Below are 26,898 nucleotides of genomic sequence, written 5' to 3'. Positions count from 1 at the left end.
GAAAGACATAAATACCTAAAGGACAAGATAACATGACACATTACCTAGGAAAATATTAATTTCATAATTATATAACCTCAGTGAATACATTAGCTGTACACAAAATATACATAAAAATGGATAGTACAAAGTCTAGACTTAGAGGACAAGTTAAGAGGATAAATTTTTAAGTTTAGACAATTGATTATTATTGTGATTCCTAATTAATCGGTATGTGATGTCATTTGGTTGAGATGAGTTTTGTCAACTACCAGTAGTTCAGAATGGTTGTGTTGCCTGGCGAGACGGGAGAGCGAGCGTTGAGAGTGTCGTCGGCCCGACAGGTTCACCTGCGAGCACTGCTTGAAGAAGAAGGGCCTGAAGAGGAAAGAGAACAAGTTCAACGCCAAGAGGCTGCAGATCACGAAGCTGGGCACGTACATCGAGACGCGTGTCAACAACTACCTGAAGAAGAAGGAGGCGGGGGCGGGCGAGGTGTTCATCAGGGTCGTCTCCAGCTCGGAGAAGAGCGTCGAGGTGAAGCCGGGCATGCGCAACAGGTCAGCATTGACTTGGAGTACTCGCGTTTTTATATCAGTTAAGAATATTCGACATCGCGTGCCTCGTGCACCAATGTTCGCTGTTGGCGTTAAGTTATTTTTGAGTTACCAATAGATACAAGATATTATGGTTTTATTTTTAGGCCAATTTTTATTCTAAAACAGGAGAGTTCTGTGTTGTTTTTATTATTTTTTTTAAATTCTGTTTATTCATAAAGAGAGCATATTATTGACCACATATGTCACAAGAATGATTTATGATACTTAATGTCACCAAAACAGGGACATTCTGACTGATGGATGATGCGCTTAGAACAATAAAAAATAAATCTGCAAGTACAGCAAAACCCCTTATTTGCACTTTTCATGGGGACAAAGTAAAAAAGTGTAAAAAGCGGGAAAATGTAAATAAAGGGAAAAGTATAAAAAGGAGTACAGTTTACCTTATTTAGAATTTTTTTCCTTTTGTTTAATAGCACATACTACAATGCAGGTACAAACACACTAACAACAAATTTTACTTTAGTATTTAATCAATTATTAATTTACCACATTTGACAAAAATAAAAAAAGAATGAAAGCCAAAATGTTTTTCTGATTACTTCCTAAAAAATAAATTTGAAATTTTCTTCTGCTTGCTTTTTTGGCTGTTCAAGGAGATTATTTGCCTCTCCAAATTATAAATACAGTTGCAACCGGCAGGGTTTATAACAAATACGGGCTACATACACATTGCTCACAGTAAAAAATGTTTTAAGAAAAGGCCGCAAATTGATGAATATTTACCGTCAATAGCGCGCCAAACGCGGAGAAAGGTCATTGTACTCGGTCAGCTGCTGTAACGACGCGGCGGCGCATGCGCACTCTATGCTCCGCCCAGACTCATGACGCCATCAGCCGCCAACCAATAGATGCGAGCTTAGCGGAAAAAAATATAAGCTCCACCTCCCGTGTACCAATTTTATCCAGTTCTAATACCAGTTTATTGGTATACGCACCAGTTTTCTCGCTGCCGTGACATGTTCAAGTTTACGTTTATCATGATGTCTTGATACCAATAATTAATTATTTACGATCCCCAGAAATAAATGGTTAGTTTAAAAAATATGGCGTCAACTGTACAATACTTCCCAAATTATAAAAGACGTATAAAACAGTTACCAAGACACAGCTCATTTTATCTTGTGAAGTTTGTCTCGTACCAGTATTTCGGCTAAGTTGTGACATAAATACAGTATCAGAACTTACAAGCAGCCATGTTTGTACATTCATGAGTTTACGTTTTTCCCTCGTGCATTTTAGATTGTCTCCTGCTATAATTACTCGTACTTTAACACGCCTAGGCTTAAATTATTACATGTTTAGAAATAAAAGCAACTTTTCGTGTTATAAAATATGTATATTTTGCTATTTAAAATGTTCATTGCCTACTAGCTCCACAGTATTTTCTGGTTTTTTATGGTTGTTACGTGACGTAAATAGCGGGATTGATTCGATTTTTGAGACATAATTCGCGGGAAAGTATTGTATTGGACTATATGGGAACCAAACGGGATCTGAAGAATATAGTGCAAATAACGGGAAAACGTAAATAACGGTAACGTAAATAAGGGGTTTCGCTGTACTTGTTCGAAAATGTAGCAATGTCGTGAAAGAGCAAGACAAAAAAATTCTAATCTTAGTACATACATTTTTTGTAAAAACTTCATGCTGAATGCATTTCGTTAATTGAATTTAATATTCTAAATATTACATTTATGTGATACGAGTTAAGTTTAGATTAAATTTGCTGATTTATATTATAATATTTTAAGGGTAAAGCGTTGTATGTATTTGTCTGTGTAAAATACGAATTTCATTTTTCTCTATACTCACAAACATATTAATGATAGTTCTTGTCTAAACTTATTTGCTGCATAAGTTTGTATAGAATAATATATGTCTTGAGAAGTACTTTCTCCACGTGTAACGTATTTCAAGAAAGTTGACTATTCATGTGAAGATTTAGTTAAAATAAGAAAGGTTAGATCCTATAAAATTTACCTTATTAAACAATACATGCTTAAATTATTAAACTGACATTTTTGTTTTAAATCTCCGCTATTCTAGGCCTTTTCAGACTGTCTTTCAAAGTTTGTGCATAAAATCATCAAGGATCGTTTTATCATTCTTAACCAGTACCTTAAAATAAATGGTTAGACCTATAAACTAAAATTAGCAACATAATAAAAATATTAATCAAGTAAAAAAAAATAAACATAATTAACAACAGGAAATGACATATTGCTGACTACGACACACATGGAAACTGTTAGAATTCAGAATTTTATACTATCATTTAAATATATTGGTTCACCACTCCGTGTGATGAAGTACCCAACAATATTTTTTTCATACACTTCTAAAGTCATATGTACTGCTTTTTAAATTTTATCAACCAATCCTATTTGGTGTGTTGGTTTGAATTTTACAGTCCCTTTATAATTCGAATAATTCTGGATCATTTCCACTTAAATAGTAAAAGAAAAGAATTTGGTAATCAGTTTAGGTGAGGATTCTTGTTTTTTTCCTCACTTTTAGTCTTGTAGTAATGATTTACAATGTATTTGACTAATTAGGCAAATATTACGTGAAAGTCTAACCTTTTTCATTTTTCCTTGATAATTAATTAAATTATTGTTCTAAGATTTCATTGTTTTTTTTTTTTGCAGTAACCTATTTTGTTGGTGCATTAGTTTTTATTTCGGATGTTTTTAATGCTTTGTTAAATGGACGGGCAGTGTTTTTTATCCTCGTAGTGACGTGTTTACATTCTTGTAATGCTAATGATACAAAAGGTTTACATTTTTAAATCCACTTTTATTTTTTCTCTTTTGCTATACATCTTCCTCGTTCTTCCCGCCTGCCTGTGGAGTCTCGCTGAAGGTGGTCGTGCGTGCGCGCAGGTTCGTGGACTCGGGGGACCTGCCCGAGCAGTTCCCGTACCGCGCGAAGGCCCTGTTCGCGTTCGAGGAGGTGGACGGCGTGGACGTGTGCTTCTTCGGCATGCACGTGCAGGAGTACGGCTCGGAGTGCCCCTGCCCCAACACCAGGCGGGTCTACATCGCCTACCTCGACTCTGTGCACTTCTTCCGGCCGCGCCAGTTCCGCACCTCCGTCTACCACGAGATCCTGCTGGGCTACCTGGACTACGTCAAGCAGCTGGGGTGAGTATTGCACAAGTGTTTTATACCGTATTTACTCGCGTAAAGTCCCCACTTTTTTTCCAAATTTTCGACTCCAAAAAAGGGGAGGGGGTCCTATACGCGAATTTGGAGGGAAAAATAGATTTTTCTTTTTTTCAGGTATGAAAAACTAACATTTAATAAAAGCAAAATGAAATACAGCCACAACTTATTTAAACGCCAATTAAATTTTGATCAAATGAAACAGCTGCCAGAACGACTGGTAAGTCGTGCGTCTTTGTTCTAATGAGGGAGGTTGGGGTAGGCAGCGACGCAGCAGGAGGGAGAGAAAGGCAGTGCCTAGGGGGGGGGGGGGGGCGGGGAGAGGCAGAGGCGTGGCTTAACCTCCCTCCTGCCAGCTAGCCAGCCAACCAGACAAAGGAGTCTTAGAAATACCAGTACCTGCTCCACCCACTTCCCTTCCTCCTTCACTTCCCCTCTTCTCGGACAACACTGCACATTAACACAAGCGCGCGAGTCCTGCTTTCTTTATCTTTATGTCGTTTGAGATACGACTAACTGCCTACGTCTTTCACGCCTCACGGCAGTCCCACTGAGAGGGACAAACTATAATACCAGTCTCTGTATCACTGCCGATTACAAAATCAGCTCCCGTCGCTCACGATACATGGCTTGCTGTTTGATGCATGCCAAGCTGCCCTGCCCTCAGATAAACCCAGAAAAACACGTTTTAAATTTTTTCTCAAAAATGTTTACAAAACAAGGGGTGGGGGCGTATACGTGGGCAGGGCTTTTACGCGAGCAAATACAGTATTCAGTTCAAATAGATAGACGAAGTGGAACTCATTCACAAACAAATAAAATAAATTTAACATGCATGAAGCCAAGAAGTTTTATTTGAAAATTTTTAATCAGTTTTCCACAACATACGGTACATACACGCTTTTAACAAGCACATTAATCTGCTATTATAATTACAAATTACAATGACTACTGTATTTTTGACGTATATAATGGGTTTGATAAATTTTCAGCCGATTTCCTTCAACATTTTACTTTTCAACACTTTATTTTTCACAGTTCCTCAAAAAGGGGTTGTAATAAATGGGTTCGTAACAACAGGGTTTCACTTATCTCCTCTTTTGACTTGTGTTTGCCCAGTAGTATTACTTATTTTGTCATATGCATAGTGAGTGTTCACTTAAATTCGTCACTGTCGCACGTAGTCTCGTCATAATGCCTCATGCGTCTGCGAGGCATCTCTCCTGGTTGTGTGGCCGGCGGTGGTGACGTGTGGCGTGCCTTGCACCCTGCAGGTACACCATGGCCCACATCTGGGCGTGCCCGCCGTCTGAAGGGGACGACTACATATTCCACTGCCACCCCATCGAGCAGAAGATACCCAAGCCAAAAAGACTGCAGGAGTGGTACAAGAAGATGCTGGACAAGGGCATCATCGAGAGAATAGTGATGGACTACAAGGTGAGCTGTGCCTCAGTACATTTGGTTCTCATTTCATTTGTGAAATGAAAAGAATTTTCACAGCACCTTACCCATATGTTACTGTTCGGACTTTGTGACTTATGTCCTTGTTGTGTGAAGTGTTACTTGTGCCCCTTTTGGCTTTTGTTTATAAACAGTTCGGCAAGATGGCGGGCCACGTGCCGTCGGGTCGTTTGATTTGTATTTGGCTATCGTTTCGTTGTCAGAGTTGTATTCACTAAACCATATTCTTAATATATTTAAGGTCCTCCGGAAGAAATTCATTGAAACAAAGAACAGTTACATTGTCGATCATTCTTTTTTTTTTTCTCAACACAATTGAATTGCTTATTGTGAAAGGACGTTACTAAAAAAAATCTTAGTATAAACATAACAAGGCCTGTACGAACAATAGATTTTTTGAATACAAATAATAAACTATTTGATTCAACTTCTAATACTAATATTTCAAAATAACGAATATTTGTTTGCTTGTACATGATTAAATACGCATTGTTTTATTTCATAGTTTAAGTATTTTAACAAACTTTTTCCACATAGTTATTGTAGCTGTCTTAACTTAACCGACTGTTCGCTTATATTCTTTGTGTGATTTTCCAGAAGTTGCTACATGATGTGAAAAAAATTTTTTTTGGTAGGATTCTAACTATTATTCTGACTATTCAAATGTATACTCGTATTCCCGAATGTTTGGTACCGTATTTACCTGAATGCAAGACAATTATTTTTTCTCCCGGCAACGGTAAAAAATTTCACATTCGTCTTGCATTTGAAAATCTTGATTTTTGATGGTAGTTTGTCCCACATTTTTAGGCTAATACAATGTGAAATTACTTTTATGGTTACATTTATGGGTACAGGCAATAAATAACTATTAACATTATAATCATTTAATGAAAAATACAGTACAATTTCAAGCTAATTTGAACGCAAAAAGATTATAAAAAAAATACGGTACTAGTCGCCATGCTTTGTTTATTTGCGCTCACGCCATAGATAAAGTATGCACGAAAGAAGACGTGAAAGCTAGACTTGGGAGTTGGTAAACCAAGTCATTTCTCATGCTGAATTTTGTAGTACATGATATCTCCACTATGTTGCGAGCGCTGTAACAATTTTAGTAATCCAAAGTGTTGTATACATTTTAACATTGTTATTCTATGTAAACGAAATTGTTTATTTTCGTTAATAAACAAATGCGGTAAATCTTGAAGGAAGTGAAACTGATGCCAGTAGTGAAACAGATGAATCTGAAAGTGATTCAGACTAAGTTAATATGTTCAAGACTTTGTAATGTATGTAAATAATTTTATTAAGTGGATCTTTCAAAACATAAAACAATGTAAGTACAGAAAATTATCTTTTTCATGTTATGTAAAATGTTTATTTATAGCTTGTTATATACTATTTTCTGGTTTATAAAGGTTAAAAAGTTGACCTCGTCTTGCATTCGAGTCGTCTTGCAATCGGGTAAATACGGTATTCATATTCGTATCTGATATTTGCTCAGGCCTAGACATACATTTCTCGAATCAAAAAGGCGGAAGCTGGTTGCTCGTACTCGCTGGCGGTGGTGGGGGGGGATGGAGGGAGCGAGAGCGGGAGGGGTGACGGGGCGGGGTCGGCCGTGCCTGCAGGACATCCTGAAGCAGGCGATGGAGGACAAGCTGAGCTCGGCGGCGGAGCTGCCCTACTTCGAGGGCGACTTCTGGCCCAACGTGCTGGAGGAGAGCATCAAGGAGCTGGACCAGGAGGAGGAGGAGAAGAGGAAGCAGGCCGAGGCCGCCGAGGCCGCCGCCGCCGCTGCCAACGCGGTCAGTCCTTGTTTGACTGGAGACCCCCGAAATCCGTGATAAAACTACAAAATTCTTTTTTTTCTCCCTTCTTCTTTTGCGGAATTAAAATTTTTTGTAGAAATAAAGTGTTTTGCGCTAAATACAGCTGTTTCCATGATTTTATTGGTGCCATTTCTGAATCGAAACATCATGCAGTAGATCATGTATTTGTTACACAGGATGTAAATTTCAGTAACCAGGTATTTTAATATTCATGCTTAGTATTTTTTTTTTAAGACAGCGCGAAACAATTTATTTTTGAAGGCCTCAATCGCTAAACTCTACTCTCTGTGTTGTGCGTACAACACGAAGTTGAACATCTTATTACACTCCAGACCACCCGGCTAGCAAATGGATTGGCCTAGGAGTGGACATGCATGTTTTAATACTTGCAGAGATAAATAAAATTATATGAGTTTCAGAAAAAAAATACTGATGTTGATTGGTTGCTGAAATAATGTCTCTGACACAAATAGAGATTAGTGTTCTTTAGTTGTCTTAGCACATTAGATGCCATCTTCCACCGTGAGAACATTGTGATTAATTATGTAATTGTGTGTAATTATTTAAGTATCAAAATTCCCTCCTAGAAAATGATTGGAAAAAAAAGTGAGGAATTTAAAAAAAATAATTCTTATTTTATTTTATGGAAAAGATGCTTTTTCTTCAGAATTACAAAAAATTGTCATTACAGTTCATAGTGTACAAAATAAAAATTATAAGAGAGTAAAGGGCAAAAATTAAATTTTGATTTCAAACATCAGAACTAACAAGTATTTTTACCTCACCTTTTTTTTTTATCACAGCTTATTTTAATACCGTATTTAATCTATTTTATTTACTTTTTTTCTGGGGTCATTAATTATTATTTGTTAGCGTTATGCACTGTTAGGTTCAAAGAACAGAAAAAATAACTACTTGCTTGCTTTCTTTGTGAGGTATAAATTGATCTATCTAGTGATCCACTTATTAATTGAATACCATTGCTTGGATACTACTTGATTGGTTTGTAGTGAACAGCAACAAGTGGTGCATGACTGTGTTGTTGGCAACAGATCTTCTCCCTCCAAGAAGAGAGCGAGGTGGGTCCCGACGGGAAGAAGAAGGGCCAAAAGAAAGCCAAAAAGTCTAACAAATCCAAAGCGAACCAGCGGAAGAACAGCAAGAAGTCGAACACCCCGCAGACTGGGAACGACCTCTCTGCGAAGATATTTGCGACGATGGAGAAGCACAAGGAGGTGTTCTTCGTCATCAGGCTGCACTCGGCGCAGTCTGCGGCCAGCTTGGCGGTGAGTAGGCTCGGTGATTAGTTGGCCGTCCTGGCGCAATTTTTTTTTGTGAGAAATGCTTTTGCATGAAGCAGGAAAGTGACGAATTAGTATAGAGAAAATGTTGGTGCACGTAAAAAAAAATATGCTGATTAATGGAATTCTTAAATCCTGGGTACGTAAAAATGAGGTGGTACTGTATTAAATTTGATACACGTATTCAAATGAAAAATTTCATATTCAAAATGGCGTCGTAATAACATAGGGAAATGAAGGAAATTTTTCGGTAAATTTCACACTGTATTTTGATAGATGACAGAATTCTTAGGCTCTGTGGATCCAGCTGTTGTGTCAGTGGGACAGTCTTGTAGATTGTATGTAAGACATAAGTTATTGGAGTATTTTTTTAGGTAGTTAGTTTTACTTTGGTTTTATTTGATGATTATTTTATAGAAGAGTCAGATTCTTTGTGTTCGGTCGAGGAGAGGGCATGTGTGCTGATGTTCGTTTGCAGCCGATCCAAGACCCGGATCCGTTCATCAACTGTGACCTGATGGACGGGCGGGACGCGTTCCTGACGATGGCGCGCGAGCGGCACTACGAGTTCTCGTCGCTGCGGCGCGCCAAGTTCTCGTCCATGTCGATGCTGTACGAGCTGCACAACCAGGGCCAGGACAGGTTCGTCTACACCTGCAACAACTGCAAGAGCCACGTGGAGACGCGCTACCACTGCACCAAGTGCGACGTGAGTGTTCCTCCCGCCGCCCCCCGTCCCCCTCGCCTTCCCCAGGCAGTCATCGCTCGTTGTGTCTTCATGTTTGCCGTGTTCTCTTTGGCAGGACTTCGACCTGTGCGTGCAGTGCTACGAGAAGGAAGGTCACCAGCACCCTATGGAGAAGTTGGGTTTGGATCTCGACGACGGGTCGTCTCCGTCCGACCAGAAGCAAGCCAATCCACAGGTAGGACTCGTTCTCTGAAGCTACAGTTATGTAGGTGTGTGATCAACATTCGTAAAAACAAATTAGCCTTATTGTAGCCGTTTTTTTACAAACCGGTATTACTGCGGCAAATTTTAAGGAAAAAGTATTCTACCTTTACTTACTTACTTACTTACTTACTTACTTACTTACTTACTTACTTACTTACTTACTTACTTACTTACTACTACTACTACTACTACTACTACTACTACTACTTTTAAAAAGCTGACACAGGTCAGTAACATAAAGGCATGGCTTCACTGTGTCTTAGGAGGCGAGGAAGCTGTCGATACAGAGGTGCATCCAGTCCCTGGTGCACGCGTGTCAGTGCCGCGACGCCAACTGCCGCCTCCCCAGCTGCCAGAAGATGAAGCGCGTGGTCCAGCACACCAAGGTGTGCAAGCGCAAGACCAACGGGGGCTGCCCCATCTGCAAGCAGCTCATCGCGCTCTGCTGCTACCACGCCAAGCACTGTCAGGTGAGGCTCCGTCGTTATTTCTCAATCTCACATTGTTAATGAGAGTGTAAAAAACGTGTTAGATAAGCAAGAGAACATTTTTAAAGGTTATCAAAACGTATGTACAGGTCTGTTGATACAGAAACTTAGAGAAGGAAACTTTAATGAATCTGGCAGGAAAGATCCTGCTACAGATGCATACTTGCCAACTTGTCGATTTTTTTCATAAAATGTACGAAAAACAAACAATTTTACGAATTTAATAAATATTTTATGAATTATTCCCGGAACACGCAGAATGGATTATTAAAATATCAATTATATCGACATACATCATAGTATCAATTAGGTATTGCATTTTACAACTATTGATTTATCAAGCGTCTGGCTTTGACTTCACTATCGTTATCGTTGCCAGATTTACCGCCATATTGTGTGTTAGTAAACGTTTATACTTCGTGGTGGTTTTTGTTACGAGTTTTTCTCTCTTTGTGAAATGCGTATTTAGCTAACTTACGGATTGAGTGGCGTTAAAAAAAAACTGTTTTTGGCAGTGTTTCCATAAACAGTACTCTGAAGGATTTCCGTTTATTTTAAGTTTGACAAAGGACTGAAATATCCTTTCTGCACTGTTTGCAGGTGTGATCTAAATATTTCTCATGGCGGTAGAAGTGACACATTAGTGTAACACGGCCCCAAGTTGTGGTAGCCAATTTTTCTGTGACGCGAACGTGTGCCTGTCTAAGACTATTACAACTGCGTTTGACACATCTAACACGTCACAGTTACTTATATTTGAGTAATTACAGATGATATTACGGAGTAGTGTATGTTAAGGGTAATGTATGTTAACTGGCTGTCAAAGTATGGTGGTTGGCTGTAACCGTGTATGGTTAGTACCAAAACTAATAACATTTACAGTCAAACCTCTATCTATCGTTTTTCAGGGGACCAACAAAAAAATTCAGTAGATGCGGACATTCAATAGATGTGGACTTCACTCTAAGAATTTTAAAAAAAATAATATTCCAACCTCAAAATTAGTGTCAGAAATATATCAGTTACTTGTCTTTAAAGTTAAATCAGTTGAAAAATAAATAAATATGAAAGTATTTTTTACTTAATTCAATTTACACTTGCAAAAAAAAAAAACCATACACACAATAAATCTACATGGCAATTAAAGTCTTTTTCAATATCCTGAAGTCTGAAATATGTTTACTCATGTCATCAAATGTAGAGCTGTACTGAAGAAGCCGATTTTGCCAATATTTAGTTGAATCGGCATTTCTGCCGACTTCCGATACGCTTGTTAATTTTCGGCCGATATTACTGAAAAACGAGAGACTGCCATAACCTAAAAATCCACGAGTATCCTTTTCACTTTTCGTAGTAGTACTGCATTCTTTCAGATCGCATTATTTCTTAGCAACATGTGCCAAACGTACATATAAAAATTTAACATCCTTTTTTTTCAATAATGTTCTTTAATTTTAATATGTCATAAATAAATACATCACCGTCACGGTAAATATACATCTCGGTTGTTACGGTAACTGTAGTGCAAATGTGGTAGCTATCGTGCTTCTGTAGTAATTATGGTATTGACAAAGAATCTTTAGTTCTTTTTATGGTAATTATCTTAGGATAACAATTGGGTTTGTACTGTAATTATGGTACATCATCCATATTTCTTCGTAAGGTGTTGTTCATTTGTCTTTTCTTCATATTTACGTGCTCCATTACTTGGCTGCAGATTTAAGGTGATTTTTACTACTGTATACTATCGTTACTGTTTTTATGACGGTTTCTTTCTAAGAAATTGTTATTTCTGCAAAATCTTTATGGTTAAACGATCATCTATTATAATTTATAGTGACGGGACCACATATTTTGTACGATCAATGCGGACAAAACGATAATTCGAACATCGGTACAAGCGGACTTTTTTAACCTTAGTTGTATGGCAATATTGCCGGGACCGTAGAAAGTATACGATAAACACGGACAATCGATACATGCGTGTTCGATAGATAGAGGTTTGACTGTAATAATATTAACGCAATCTCAAATTATTAATGTATATTATTGTTATTAACGTTTAAACACACAGATATGTACAACACTTGAACTGAAAACTCATGATCTAAATAAGTTTGACTAGAAAGATTAGGTTCAGATTCTCCTAACGTTGTACCAGTTTTTAAATAACCTACCAAATACAGATAGCCAGAAATGAAAGAATTCGGGTCCAGTTTTGATACTACACCGTCATTACTGAATTCTCAAGGTTTGAAACTACCGGTACTAGCTCTAATTGTGGTAGATCATGTTCTTCGGCCTCACTGGACTTTCAGGTAGATCGGTGGTTGGTTGCAGGAACTTGTAGAAAGGGATGCTGCAATAGAGTTCTAATCCACTACGACTGCCGTAGGCTACGACTCAGTGACTGGATCGGCGACACCAAAATGGTCCTGAAAAACGTACAAGGAAAGTTCTCACCACAAGATGGCAGGAATCAGATGTAGAAGTCGCTATGCTGGAAGCACTCGCGAAACGCCTCGTATGTCGTGTTAAGGCGTATACCCTGTATTCTGAGGTAGATGAACTCAGAATTCTCCTATCTGAATACTCTGTTAACACTGTAGTATCTAACTATCGTAGTGGACACGATCTTCTTGTTTCCTTTGCGGACACCGGGTTTTTGGCGACACATCGCAAGGGAAACGTCTTATCTCGAACATGGTGTTTCGTATAAACTAGTCTATAAATGATGTTAGGAGGTAATTTAACTTTGAGATGTTGGTGACACTGACTGTGGAAGAATACCGTTACCAGGCGCCATTTTATGACTGTTCGGTTCGTGGATTTAGAGAGTTCGTTATGTGCGGAATTTTGGAGTAACTTCGGTGGTTGGTTGAAGATTACCGGGAACAATGGGTGTGCAATACACAATACGTGTTGTGGTATGTAGGACTGGTGCGGTGACGTGTGTATGGACAATTCCGTGGACTTATATCAGTCGCAATTACCTGTGTGGTCCTCCGTGCAGAGTGAAACGTGTATTTAGTCTAGTGAAAAAGAACAGATCCAAGTTTAGGTCTTTGTTGTCAACCATAGTACTGGAGAACATTTCCATTATAAAAAGTAAACAATTAGGCAAGTGTTATGAATACACCTTCGGTGAACAATTTGTAAAAAAGGTAAAGAAAGACACAGCTGCATACCTAAAAAAATTAGCTGCAAAAGTAATTTAGTAGTAGTAGACAGTAGACCTTTTTACTATTGTGACCTTAATTATTAACAAATTATAAAAAAAAAAAATTGGCTTCATAGTAAACTGCAAGAGTTTTTTTTTAATATGCTAGCTCGTGGTTGAGTACAGTGCTACAAGTTTTTGAACTACTCAACAACACATACAGTAGAACCCGTTTATAGTGAACCCGCCTATAATGAATTCCCGTTTATTGTGAATTTCCGTCTCGGTCCCGGCAAAATGATGTGAGGTTATGTATTAATTTATTGGATATAGCGCACAACTTTTGTCAATGTTGATACGTTTTCCCGTGTACCATGAACAAATCTTGTCGACATAATGCACATTTATCTCAAATATTTTCATATATAATTACAAGTATTTTCACAAAACGTTTATTCTGGATCACATTAACGTTTTTCTCCGCAATATGCTACTAGATTGTCCACTGTTCACATTATAAACAAGTCGTAATCGAGTGGCCTCGGTAGGCTACGTGTAGCCAGAAATGGTGCTCAGTTTGGTGAAAATAAATCATTTTCCCTGTATAGTTAAAGAATGGGCGAACGCGTGTATATTTAATAAGTTATCAAAATTAAACATAAATTACCCCCACTCAAATACGTATGTACATTATAGCAGCAAATTCAATATTTTTACGTCTCATTTTTATCGTTCACATTTCGGACATTTTGATCGAGTAAGGTTCGTAAGAATACCACTAGATAGAACTCTGTGGACTAAATTTTTCCATAGAAAGTAAGAAATTTTCGTTCCAGCTTTAGCAACTGCGATACTAAATGATACATAGTGTTATTTGATGCGCCAGACTCGTTATTTTTCGTTTATTTACTTTTGACGGTAAAAAGAATTTTGTGTTATTAAGCTGCAAATGTGCTTCAATAAGAAATACGTACATAAAAAAGGGTGAAAAACGCGTAAAAAAACGTAAGTCATTATCTGTGCGAGATAAACTGGACATTATTAAAAAGGTAGACTCCAACCCCACTGTCCCGCACGTGTTAATATCAAAGGAACTGGGAATTGCAACATCCACATGAAGTACAATATTAAACAAGGTGAACAATCTTTCTCAAGCTGCAAATACGTCACAGAGTATTAAACGCCTGAAAAAAGGAAAATACGCCGATGTCGAAGAACCATTAATAGAAAGTTTGTACATGTGTAGTGTATTAAAAATATCTGCATTTGCTCATAAAACTGTTGCTTTGAGTATTTTCATTCGTTCTTTTTTTGGCTTAGGCCTATGTGTAGTAAAGATTATGCTTTTGAGTATGTATTGCCAATATAAAAGTTTTCCCAGATATAAAGTTTCCCCTCTATAGTGAACATATAAACTACTCCCTTCAGATTCATTATAACAGGGTTCTACTGTATAATTTATTTTAATAATGAGTTTTTTTTTGTAGATGTGTGTTGTACCTTTGTCTCTGTAAAAGCGCAGTACTTTCAGTTTATTTGAATTTTTAAGGAAAATGTATTTACTGATTGAACCATGGCTATTACATTCTATGGTAGGCATTTTTTAAAAACCGTTTCTGAAATACACTGCCAGAGAATTCACCTACTATTAAAGGGCTTCAAAAAATATTAGTGATGGGTCGAATCCCATTTTTCCCGAATCCGAATCTTGAATTCGAATCCCAAACAGTACCTTGAATCCACCCCTCGAATCCGAATCCAGATCTCAAGGGTTAATTATAAAATAATTTATAAGTTAAGAGAAAAAATTAAACTTTATGCAGAATTATTTAACCCTTTAAATTTTTATATAAAAAAAACAAGGATTTTGACACGGTCTGGATCAAGACGATTCCGTTTTTGGTCACATATGTTTAATGCAGTGCTGAACAAACGTTCAGAAAATACTGTCGCAGGTGGTGAACACAAATATTTTTTGGACAGTTTATGTAGCCTGGGTGAACACGCAGACTGAGTTTTCCAGTATTCGAGGATGTTTATTTCTGGGTTAGCTGTAGGATCACGTAAGAATCTGGTCATTTCATCAATTGCTGTAGAATCCGACTTGGTGGATTTAAGGCATTCAGGTATTATATGTAAGTACAGTGATTCATGTATCCACGGAAATCGGAAAACGAAATTCAACATCCGACGGAACAATATTTTGTAGTTACCAATTTGACATTTGTTTAAAGTCCCAAATGAAGATAAACGCTTTCCTGAAATATTTAATGGACACTGAAAGGTGCCATCTTGGCTTCAATGGTTTTAGGCCACAAGAAATATTGTTGTACGTCTTTTAAAATTAAGCCTCACTAAAGCATAGTGATTAATATGCCCGAAGTTAAAAGTGATGGGGTGTTTTCTCAAGTTTACCCATTAAAATTCTTTATATTAATATTAGTTATTTTTTGTGTTGCTCAAAATGATTGGCTAACCAATTCATTGATTGGCCATCATGGAATTCTCAGTTAATACATAATTATTTTAACGTTGGTAGTCTACACAAACCAAGCTTGGTCCAAAAAAAATTCATAAATAGAACGTGTATCAGAATATTTAAAATTGAATCGTGATTAAAATAATAATTGTATAATGTATTAATTTTTGTCATTAATTATTTCATTGTTATTACTACAAGTGCGACCGTAACTTGTGATGAAAGTCGGGATTATTGTTGTATTACTAAGTAACATATTTCTCGGTAAAGTTATTAAAAAAAACAAGATTCATATTACTAGTCTAGATCCTAAATGTGCTTTATTTTATTTTTTAGCATATTCTGAGAATACATCTGTGATTTATGCCTTATTTAATGCCAATGTAGCGACAATGCATCCATGTTCATGAATATAAAGTAAGTTTCCCAAATCAGTACATGCTTCATAATTTTTTTATACAATAACGAATTAAAAGTACAATACAGTAGAACCTCGTTAACGTGCGCTATTCCGGGACGATTTAAAACAGCAGAAAAAAAAAAGAGAAGTAAAAATTGTCAGCCCTTAAAATTAACGTCATGCGGGCTGGCAAACACTGCAAGCCATCTCGTGGGCAGCAAAACTCTGCCTGGCATTCGGCTGAGGGGGGGGGGGGGGGGGGGGGGGGGTTGCAAGGTCAGCACAATCTTATCTTTCTCTCTTGGGCTGTTGTAAATGACAGTGAACTAATGGCTAGGCAGTGCTGTATTTTTTTAAGCCCAGACACTAATTCGAAGATGGCCGGCCCTTACCTTGAACGGATTATGGGTTTTTTTTTTTTCTTTTTCTTTCTTCAGGATTTAAATTATCCGGGCATCGGCGGGTCCCAATTAACACGAATAATGGGGAGTTTACTATTTTTTATCCATCTGCTGCCAAGGCGCAGTAAGCCTCGGGAGATGTTACGTCATATGACCTTTGGCCTTAACCCAGCTGTAGGCCGGTGTCTGAGAAGCTTGACAAGACCTTCCGGGCTTTTAATCGCTAGTCCGTGAAATTCGGTAATCCGTGATTATCTCAGTCCCGACCATCACGTATTAACGAGGTTCTACTGTACCTCAATAGGATGTGTTCCAAAGAAAACGTAAACAGGCCAAGTAAATTGTAAGCATTTAAGTTTTTAAATATTTTTCCTCGAATCCCGAATCTTTTCCCTCAAATTTTGAATCTTTCGAATACTAGAGATTCGGTGGGATTCGAGGATTCGACCGGCCCATCACTAAAAAATATTTTTCCAAATGTTGTAACTTGTTAATTTATTGTGATTTCGAGGTACCAATAACTTAGGCCTATTGTTACAACCAAATACGTATACCTTTTACATAAAGTAATATTTAAAACTGCCGCGTGCTGTTTACGCAACAATTTTTTTTTTTTTTAATTTTTTACTATTTATAAATGTTGGAAAGTTGGCAAGTACGCAGATGTGTTAGAAATAAAAAAACTCTTGGTTGTGTGAAATGCGTGATTGTGTTTTTTCTGGTGGAGAATACACAGCGGTAATCTTCTGTATGCATGACAGTTATCTCCCCTTTGTATTTTCAAGGTTAACAAAGTTACTTAAAGGTTAACAAAGAAATGATCGCTTGAACTCAAAAAGTAAAGCAAATGATTCCCTACAGCAAGTAGGTTAAATGAAAGTGTAGACGAGCAAGCAGGTAGGTGTTGACGTGTCGGAGGGGTCGCCTGTGACCGGCGCCGGTGTGTGTGGCAGGAGACCAAGTGCCCCGTGCCGTTCTGCCTCAACATCAAGCACAAGCTGAAGCAGCAGCAGCTGCAGCAGAGGCTGCAGCAGGCGCAGCTGCTGCGGCGCCGCATGGCCGTGATGACCAACACGACGCGGGCCGCGGGGCCCCCGGTCGCCCAGGGGGGCTCGGGGGTGCTGGCCCCGGGGGCCGCCAGCCCCGGGGTGCTGGCGGGCCCCGGGGGCCTGGTCATGGCCCTGCCCGCGCCCCACCAGGGCATCGGCCTCAAGCCGGGCACGCCCCAGACGCCGTCCCCCAACGTGCTGCAGGTCGTCAAGCAGGTGAGCGGGGCCACGCGAAACCTATTCTCAGTATTCTCGTATTGATAACATAATGTGGGTATGATTTCAATGCTCCAGTATAAACACTGATGTAATAACAGCAACGACGGTACGATCAACCTCGTACTATTTTAATTTATTTTCAAATAAAATATAACAAAAATTGTGGGTTGGTTCCTGTTTGCATAACAACGTCCATTTAACCTACAGTTAAACTTGCTTAAGATGTCCCCGCCTTATAACGTTCACAGAATTATTCCCGTCGCTTGCATGTACACCTACCCCTCACTTAGCACAAATTCATTTAGCGCGATGTTAATTTTTACTGCCACAGTCTTGAATAGCACGTCTGTAAATTTCAGTTGGCGCGAAATCTCCGGCAGGCAAAAAAAAAGCGGTGCATGACGCCACGGAGTCTGTTCCAACTTCTGCAAACAACGGATGTGTGCCGTGGCACGCAGTTAGGAATATGAGAGGGGGGGGGGGGGGGGAGATGAGCGCGCTGGTCTGACTACGCTGTCGGCCGTTGTGCAAACATCAGCTATAGCAAGTTAAGTTGTGGCTATGGAGTGTAAAGGACCAAATGTTTCTATAACCGCGCCTATGACACCGTGCCGTACCGTTGTCGCCTGAACCACAGACCGGGCCGTGAACTCAGTCGTGCCAGTGGCAGGGAATTCACACAAACAAAATCAAATTCAGCCCATTCGTCTGCCGGTAATTGTACGTGCGTTATCACCTGCGGTTGGAATCATGGTGAAATCATGGCTTCCAAGTGAGAGCATAATGCATCGTGTTCAAGTATTTGAGACAAAACTAGAAGTGTTACGGCGCACAGATTGTCATGAAGGCCACACTTTTGTTGGTCGCACTGTAGTTTTAAGCAAGTCAACTGTGCGCACAATCGTACGAAATAAGGACTGTATCAAAAGTTTATATAAGTCTGGTGCTGTTGGTTGTACTAACGGGAATATATCTGACAGATACCGTAACAGAAATGAACAGATAGATGATTCACATGGAAAAGGTTGTTAAATGAATGTTGCAATGAAAGAAATAATCATTGGACTGACATAATTGTGTTATCCAGGTGGTGATACACGAATAAACACTTTATTTTTTGAAAAATTAAAATGTCATTATCCGGACAGTAATATCAGTTTCACTGTTAGTAAAGAATTGTTTAGAAAGTTACGCGAAGTGAGTTGAAGGTCACACCCGGGCGGGAATTCAGCCAGCCGATTGACGATAAGTACGTAACCAAGTATCTCCCGTTACGTGGTGTCATATTTGTCATACAAAGTGCGATGGGAAGCATATAAAGATTAATGGTATGACATACTTATCGTTGAGTGTTAATCTACGCATTTATATTACGTAAAGTATATTTTCCTACACAATTTTGGAACACATTAAATAAATTAGCCTTGCTATATATGGAAACTAATGCTTCAGAATACGCGATTTTGAATAAAACCAGCATTTTTAGGAACGCATTAGTCATGCTAAGTGAGGGATAGGTGTATCCCGATGGTTTTTTTTTTTTTTTTTTTTTTTTTTTTTTTTTTTTTTTTTTTTTTTTTTTCCTATTTAAAATGTTTGCGTCTATAGATGCTTCCCGCATACAACGTTCAGTGTTTGTGGAGAAAAATTTAAATAATAATGTTTATCTTTGTTTACATAAACCTTGTTTCAGTTGTTCTCACACAGTACAATTTCTCATTTCTACGGTGAATTGTTTTGATGTCCAAAGGATGTACATTTCTATATGCAAACTTTCCCAAAAACTTTGTTTACCATATAAAATTATGTTTTTTTTTAACTTTGAAATTTATTATTTCTTACTGTGTACCCTTTTAATTAACATAAATACGAAGCTGTGTAATATGTGGATTCTCTTTAATTCTGTGAGACTAAAATACGCTGTGGCATAGGATACATAGAAAAACGAGTTGGTGAAAGTGATTCTGATGTAGAAAAAAAAGAAATTTATTATTTTTCAGTGGGAGGGCCATAGAAACGTAGTAGTCTGCCTCTATTCAGGTTCAGATGGTATTTGATCCATTTTCATTCCTAGTGATTCCCTTCTTTTTTTTTAAATCACATAATGCAGCAAAGCGAATAATGTGCCTTTTGTGAGGCGAGAGTTGAAAGCCAGTTTGGGGACAGACTGCTGTAGAGTTAATCTGGGGGATCAGTGTGGACGTGGGGCTGTGCAGGTGCAGGAGGAGGCGGCGAGGCAGCAGGCCCCCCACGGCCCGGGCTACGGCAAGAACCCCCCCGGGGCGCTGGGCAGCCAGCAGCAGGTCATGCCCCCGCCACCCATTCAGCGACCGCTGGGCTCCATGGGCCCTGCGGCCGGCCACCTGCTGCCCATGGACCAGTGGAACGCCAGGTACGACTCTCCGACTGATGGAAGGAACAAGAGAGAATTATAGTCCTTGTACTGTTACAAGCCATTACTTCAAGTGTGTGATTAAATTTTAAGTTTTTTCGTGGTATGTAATGAGTAGAGACCCGGAAAATTCGCGGGTTCATTTCGTGTTATGCTAAAATTCAAATAATTATACCTTAGTGCTGCTTCTGTCATTGGTTCACTGTTAATCTGGAGGACTGAGGGCCAACTAGAGACCCGCACTCATAGAAGTGTCGGATCACAGACCACCCAGTCGAGACGACTCACAAGTCAGCAGCCAATGAACAGTTGGCATTTGCCCGAGTGTGTAGAGGATATTGGAGTCTCCGGGTCTCTAGTAATGAGCAGAGGAGATGAGCGTAGGAATGTGCTTGACGGAGAGGGGGTGCTGCCGCAGGTACCCGCAGAACCCAGGACTGCGGCAGGCGTCGCCACAGCTGATCCAGCAGCAGCAGGTGGTGCAAGTGGCGCAGCAGGCCGGGCTGAGTGGCTTGAGGCCGCAGGGCGGCGTGCTGGGCGGCGCCAGCGCACAGGTGGGGGCCATGCAGAAGCAGGCGCTGCATCAGCTGCTGGCCACCCTCAAGTCCCCCAACACGCCCGAGCAGCAGCAGCAGATACTGCAGATCCTGAAGAGCAACCCGCAGCTGATGGCGGCGTTCATCAAGCAGCGCCAAGTGTACCAGCACCAGCAGCAGCAGCAGCAGCAGCAGCAGCAGCAGCAGCAGCAGCAACAGCAGCAGGCGGGGCGCATGCAAGCCATGCCGGCGCCTCAGCAGGCCCAGGCCATGAGCCAGCAGCACCAGTGGTACAAGCAGCAGGTGCTAGCGGCGGCTCACCAGCGCCAGCAGCAGCAGCAGCAGCAGCAGCAGCAGCAGCAGCAGCAGCAGCACTTCCAGCAGCCCGGGGCGCTGGCGTACGCCCAGCAGCGCCTGCCCACAGTGCGCCAGCAAGTGGGCTACCCCTTCCAGCCCGACCAGCCGCAGTACGTGCAGCAGGGCCAGAAGCCCACGTCGCCCCAGGGCGTGGTGATGGGACCGCCCGGCCCCGGCGGCATGACGGTGCAGCAGCAGCAGCAGCTGATGCAGGCGGTGCGCTCCCCGCCGCCCATCCGCTCCCCGCAGCCCAACCCCTCGCCCCGCCCCGTGCCCTCCCCGCGCAACCAGCCCGTGCCGTCGCCCCGCGGGCCCGTGCCCTCCCCCCACCACCACCCCTCGCCCCTCCACCAGCCCGACGGCGAGCTGCTGCTGCCCTCCGACCCCGACGTCGCGCCCAAGGACAGCCTCTCCAAGCTCATGGAGCACTTGTAGTGGCGTGTACTTAACCCGCATTATAGTATTACCGTGCGACGTCTTGGCAAGGCTGTGTTTTTGTGCACACTCTGAATCGTGTGGATTGATCTAGTAATAATATAAATAGTGATGCACCAAATAATTGGCCATTCGTTAGTTTTATTGTACAAATGGAATGGCGAGTGTGTTGCTAGGGAACCAGCTCCCTGCATCAGTCTTTTTTAATGGCAAAAGTATCGTCGCAGTTTGTTAAAGACTGCAGTGAAACGTTTCTTACTGTAACTATCTTAATTTTTTTCAGCCTCTTTTCCCCCCATTTTTTTAAGGACGAGTTGTATGCGTTAACTGACACGAACGCCTCTTGCTGTTATTTATTGGACAAGTGCTTCCCTCATCTTCCCAGCTGTGACCGCCAGCTTTCTTTCTACACGTTCACTTCTTTATTTATTGCACGCTACTTGATTGTCTGTCCTCTGCATTTGTTACTTGTTTCTCAACTAAAAATTTTCATTGGGAAATATTTTAGTTTGCCACGTGAAGATGTTTCTTTCTTGTCTAAAATGTTGTTGGCGTGCGTTATTCTTTCTCAGACGTTACTAAAGGTTTGACATGTCGCCGATATTGAGAGCAGTGCAACAATTCTTGAAGTGGTTATTATTTTGTTTCCGTGTAAATTTCGACCAAAACAAGGTGACTGTATAATGAATCATTAATTCCTATTGCACTTGTTAATTGGATGGAAATGGAAGATCTCAGAGACTAACTTTGTTTATGAAAAAATATAAGTATTTGAATCCAAAAACAATAACTGTATGTAAATTTTTGCAAGTTGGTAAGGTTGTGAGATGTGTAATATGTTGACGATGGATTGTGATGTGAGACATGAAGCGAACTTCCCTTATTGGAATAAAAACTTTGCATAAATTTTACCACGTAGTAATGTTTACGCATAGGTAAAACATTCTCCGATGATCACGTGGTACATACCAGTGGTAAATATAATGTTTTACATTGTATCATATTTTTAAAGATTCTGTCTTTAATATGTAAATTATGAAATTATTAGACTTTATACAGAAATATTTTTATTTGGATCATTTGAACCCTTGTGTGAAGTGTTGGTATGTGAATTTTCCTCAATTTTTAAAGAAATATTATTTATTTTCTCATGTTATGTAAGTTATTTTTTGTATTGTACATTTTGCTTTCGTGACTTCCATGGCATAAACTCGTGGTTGCATGTTTCTCCAAAGCATCAAGCGAAATTATTTTGTGTAAATCCAGGTTGACCAATATTTCCTTTGTTCATAACAGCAACATTGTCATCAAACCAAGAGTGTATTGCTAGAGTCACAAATTAGGTGCTTTCAATCGTGGAAGCTTCAACCGTTAAATGCTCTATTCAAAACTGTGTTTGTAATTTGGCATGCAACTCATTCTCTTTGCATTTATGGTAATGCAGCTATAAAAGATTCTAGCATTTATTGCTCGTCCCCTTGTGGAATATTTCTGGTTTCGTCATTTCTCTCAGAAGGTTTTAGAGTCCGTTTTGGGGGGTGTTTTTGCTTGCCCCAGATGAGTATAAGGATGTGCATATTTACTTTTGATAATATCCTCTCCTATTCCATTGTTTAGTTGCTGTATCAGTATTTCATGCAGCAAAACCGTTTCATGTTTATAAATTAACTGCTGCTGATATTACAGCAGCGTTTCTATTTTTTGTTATAGTTTCATGTTATAGTTTATTTTTCATAGTTATCAATTGTGAGAGGCCGTTTCCTTTAGAAAATCCAATTTTCTATCATGCTATCACGTGAATAGAATATGGTCATACTTTACTTTTTTTATAATTGTCTACGGTGCTATTTGAGATGCGCTTGGCTCGCGACAGAAATGGTATTACGTGAGTTAGTACACTGTGTCTTGTTTATGGATTATTTGCCTCTGTAACTTTTTATTATAGTCCCCATTTTACACGTCCATCCGTAGAATTGTGTTCAAAGGGAATCCAATTGTGTGTGTGGTTTCCTAGGGTTTTAGGGCTCCCACATTCATTTCCACTCGGTGTGAGTGGTCGGATCACAGCCAGCTACTTTCTTCCACACTCGACATGCCAAAACGAGTTTTGTTTACGGTTGGTCACAAACAAGTTGGTCTGAACCGTGCCCAACTGTGCCACGTAGTTTACTTACTGCTATCAACAGTATTGTGTATGTGTGTAGAAAAATTTTATGCTTTATTATAATAATGGGGTTCATAAAATTTTTTACATCCATGCTTATTTTGTGCTTGTCTTGATGCTGCGAGAGTGATGAAGATACTTGTGGGCGGAGCGTGCGGCCGGTTTGCAAATTGCAAGTCCGCGCCATTAAGTGTTGTAATAGCAGTACACTCTTGTATGAAGCCAGTACAAAATTATAGCTTGTTTATAAATGTACAAAGTGTTGTTCATTCATTTGTATATTTGTTGTAAAAAAATGACATTCATAAAATAAATTTTTAATATAATGAAACTCACGTGATGTGATCATTTGGTGAGCGTTCCGTCGCGCGTGTGGGCGGCGGGTAGAACCACGGTTGATCGGAAAAACATGCAAGCCTTTTCCCTTCCCCCGACACACGTTTCGCACTTGGGGTGACAATGTTGCTCGCATCTAAATAATAATTGTTCAACACTTTTTTTTTTTTTTTTTTTGCTGTATATTTTTATTTTTGCTGCGACCCGTCTCTATAGTTTAATAATTTTTATAGCAGTAGATCTGCTGATGCGACATGAAATTACCTGATTTCTGTGACACTATTTCCTTTGTAGTGAATAAAACTATGTTGATAAAGAACAAGTTGTGATAATTCTAGCATTTCACCCCTCTCTCTCAGGTTGCCAATTCATTCACTGTCTTTAGGGGGTTTTGATGAACGTTCGATGGTAAGTACAGACATACATACATACATACATACATACATGCAGTGCTCAGCATTGTATAACTCAAACTCAATACCAAGTTTGTTTTCATAAATTTATTTTTTAAACAAGATGCTGATGTAGTTGCTAGATGTTCAAGTGTTGTTCTACTTGCAGCCAACCTTGTGCATCAGATATGTAGCATGAGGCACATCATTGGTCATTTGGTAGACTCAAGGTGCTAGGTCTGTTACTAAAAATATTCTCTATTTTTATAATGGTCATAAAGTTTGATGCCACTAACCAGACATGCATAATAACTTTTTTATGAATATATTTTGAATAATAACACATGCTAGCTACACAAGCATTATTAAATAGTCAACAATTGAAGAAAATGGGTATTATAGATTCAGATGAATCATGATGTTACAGAAGAGCCTGGTAATATTGTTTTAATGATATACTGCATGTTAATTTTATACTTGGCAACTTGTACAGTTTACCCATAAAATATAAGGAAAATCGTGGTATGGTAAGAACATGTCTGTTAATTTACTGGTTTTACAACATATTATTAAAATTAATTTGGTAGAATTTAGTTTTGTTCCAGCGATACGATATCAAGCTCAAACAAAAAATCATATAACATGTATCTCCATTAGCTGCTACAAGACAATCATTTTGTAGTTTCATCTTTTTATCATTTGGTCTCTGGGCATATATATTTGTCTTTGAGAGTATTTGTTGTCAAAATGGTAGTCTTGTAGTTTGGATAAAAAAAATTTAACATATAAAGTTTATTGTTTTATTTAGCTTGCATAAAATGTAATGCTTTTTACCACCGGGTGAAAGTCCAATTAAGATAAGTGAAACAATCAAAAAATTTATTCTGTAAATATTTAACTTTTTTTGCAAATTTTTTTTACTGACAATTCCCCCCCCCCCCCCCACGGCACCCCTTTATTTTTCTCCAGTAACTTCTGCTTTCAGCAGAAATGAGAATGCAGATTGATAGAAATTAAACAGCTGAAGTGTTTGCTGAAAGAAGAATTAAGCTACGGCCACACAGGGCGCGATGTTTGCGATGTTTGCTATGCTTGCAAAACATGGCCAGCTGAATTTCAGGTGCCACTGTCCACTAGTGATGGGTCGTTCGTGAACGATTCGTTCAAAAAGAACGAATCTTTGAGAGAACGAAATCGCGATTCGTTCGCGATGTAAAGAACCGGCTCTTTGAGAGCCGGTACATACCTTGAAAGATTCGGAAGAACGAAAACGCGGAGAGAACGAGATGAGAGAACCGGCCACGCGCCAGGTCTGATTCGTTCGTGAAATGATTCATGACGTCAGGAGTCTGAAGAATTAGTAATCACAGCGTGCGCATGTTCACATGAGCAAACGATAACTGATCAAATAAAATAGGGTACATACCTGAAAATGTCAACTGTTAAGTAGTGGTTTAAAATTGCTTTTTCACATTCACATACACAAATTTGGAAATAAAAAACTAAAAAAAAAAACCGTATGAATTAAAAATAACAGGGAAAGTAACTACAAATGTTCACACTTACCATTTTTGGGTTAATTAATGTACTTCATTTGTTTCTCTTCATACTGAATCGCAGTAGTAGTATTAAATTTTTGTCTTTTTTTTTTTCTCTAAATGTGTTGGTCTACATGTAAACACTTAACTATCACTAAAGTGTAAATAGCCTATATATTAATATTTGTAACTTAAAAAGTAATAAAATATAAATAATCTTGTTTCATATACGCAACTGTGATTCACTGGCTACGGAAAGCAATGTTCAAATTCAAATACAAAAACACGTACCTAACTAATACTCTAAAGAATGAACGAGTTACGACACCTGATAAAAGAGCCAGATCCCATACACAGAAAAGAACGAATTGACCGAGATGAACGAATCATTTCACGGAACTGATCCAAAAGAACCGTTCTGCCCATCACTATTGTCCACACAAAGCTGTGTTCGCTATGTTGGCGATCCTGGCGAGGTTGCCGGGTGTTTGGTTCTTTGCTTTTTTTTTTTCTAAATGTCGCCGACATCTTGCATACGCAGATAAACTGAAACTTTTTTTTTTTGCGCGGAATTGTATTGTACTTCTGAGTTTGCTTTGTATGAAGTTTAATTTTTCTCAGTATTGTGCTTAAATATTCATGTTTATGGATTGATTCGATGGAAGAATATATATGGCAGGATATGTAGGACAATGCCTGGGATTTGATTTCAAAGGAATGCTATCAAACTGAATCGTATTTATTCTGAAATGGTCTATAAATTTAGTTTCGTCCTCCCAAGCAACTGCTTCATCAAATGATGACAGTCTTCAAATTATTTTCTTTTTAGGTTAACTTCACGAACCCAATTCTTTTTACATTAACATTCTGTGAGAGAGAGCAGAATATTATCATCGTCCGAATAATCACTTGAATTCCACGGGATTCGTGTCTCAGGGTCGGATCCAGTGATTTGTTGAATGGTTGGGGGTGGCAGTGCCCTCCAGCTAATCACAATAACAAAAAAGTACCAGATAAGTCAGGGACATATTTCCTAAAACATAGAACAATATTGATGAAACCGACCTGATAATCATAATTCAAAATTATCAACCAAAAAAATTAAATATAATTAGAAAGCTAAATGCATTAATATTTAAAATAATTATGTTTAAGTAGACTGTAATACTTTGGAGCATTAAAAAGATCTTGGGCAATTAAACTGAAAATAATTTCTACTTATTCACCAAAACAA

The 26,898-nt window shown here is 39.1% G+C and overlaps 1 protein-coding gene across 5 annotated transcripts in view; it reads left to right on the top strand.

The window, feature by feature from the left end:
* The window catches only part of LOC134536227 (CREB-binding protein), an 85,769-nt gene extending 62,040 nt beyond the window's left edge, over positions 1–23,729 (top strand). For all 5 annotated transcript variants that reach the window (XM_063375908.1, XM_063375909.1, XM_063375907.1 and 2 more), the window contains exons 21-31: positions 324–539; positions 3,485–3,745; positions 5,041–5,206; positions 6,865–7,041; positions 8,118–8,351; positions 8,845–9,075; positions 9,170–9,289; positions 9,582–9,788; positions 17,200–17,511; positions 19,731–19,906; positions 20,325–23,729. In XM_063375908.1, coding sequence (XP_063231978.1) covers positions 324–539; positions 3,485–3,745; positions 5,041–5,206; positions 6,865–7,041; positions 8,118–8,351; positions 8,845–9,075; positions 9,170–9,289; positions 9,582–9,788; positions 17,200–17,511; positions 19,731–19,906; positions 20,325–21,234 — 3,010 coding nt within the window. In that variant the 3' untranslated portion in view covers positions 21,235–23,729. The remainder of the gene's footprint in view (positions 1–323; positions 540–3,484; positions 3,746–5,040; positions 5,207–6,864; positions 7,042–8,117; positions 8,352–8,844; positions 9,076–9,169; positions 9,290–9,581; positions 9,789–17,199; positions 17,512–19,730; positions 19,907–20,324) is intronic.
* Positions 23,730–26,898: the final 3,169 nt, after the last annotated feature.

The sequence above is a fragment of the Bacillus rossius genome, chromosome 10 (genome assembly GCF_032445375.1).
Source record: "Bacillus rossius redtenbacheri isolate Brsri chromosome 10, Brsri_v3, whole genome shotgun sequence".
Lineage (NCBI taxonomy): Eukaryota > Metazoa > Arthropoda > Insecta > Phasmatodea > Bacillidae > Bacillus > Bacillus rossius.
This window is presented reverse-complemented; position numbering and strand designations above follow the sequence as displayed.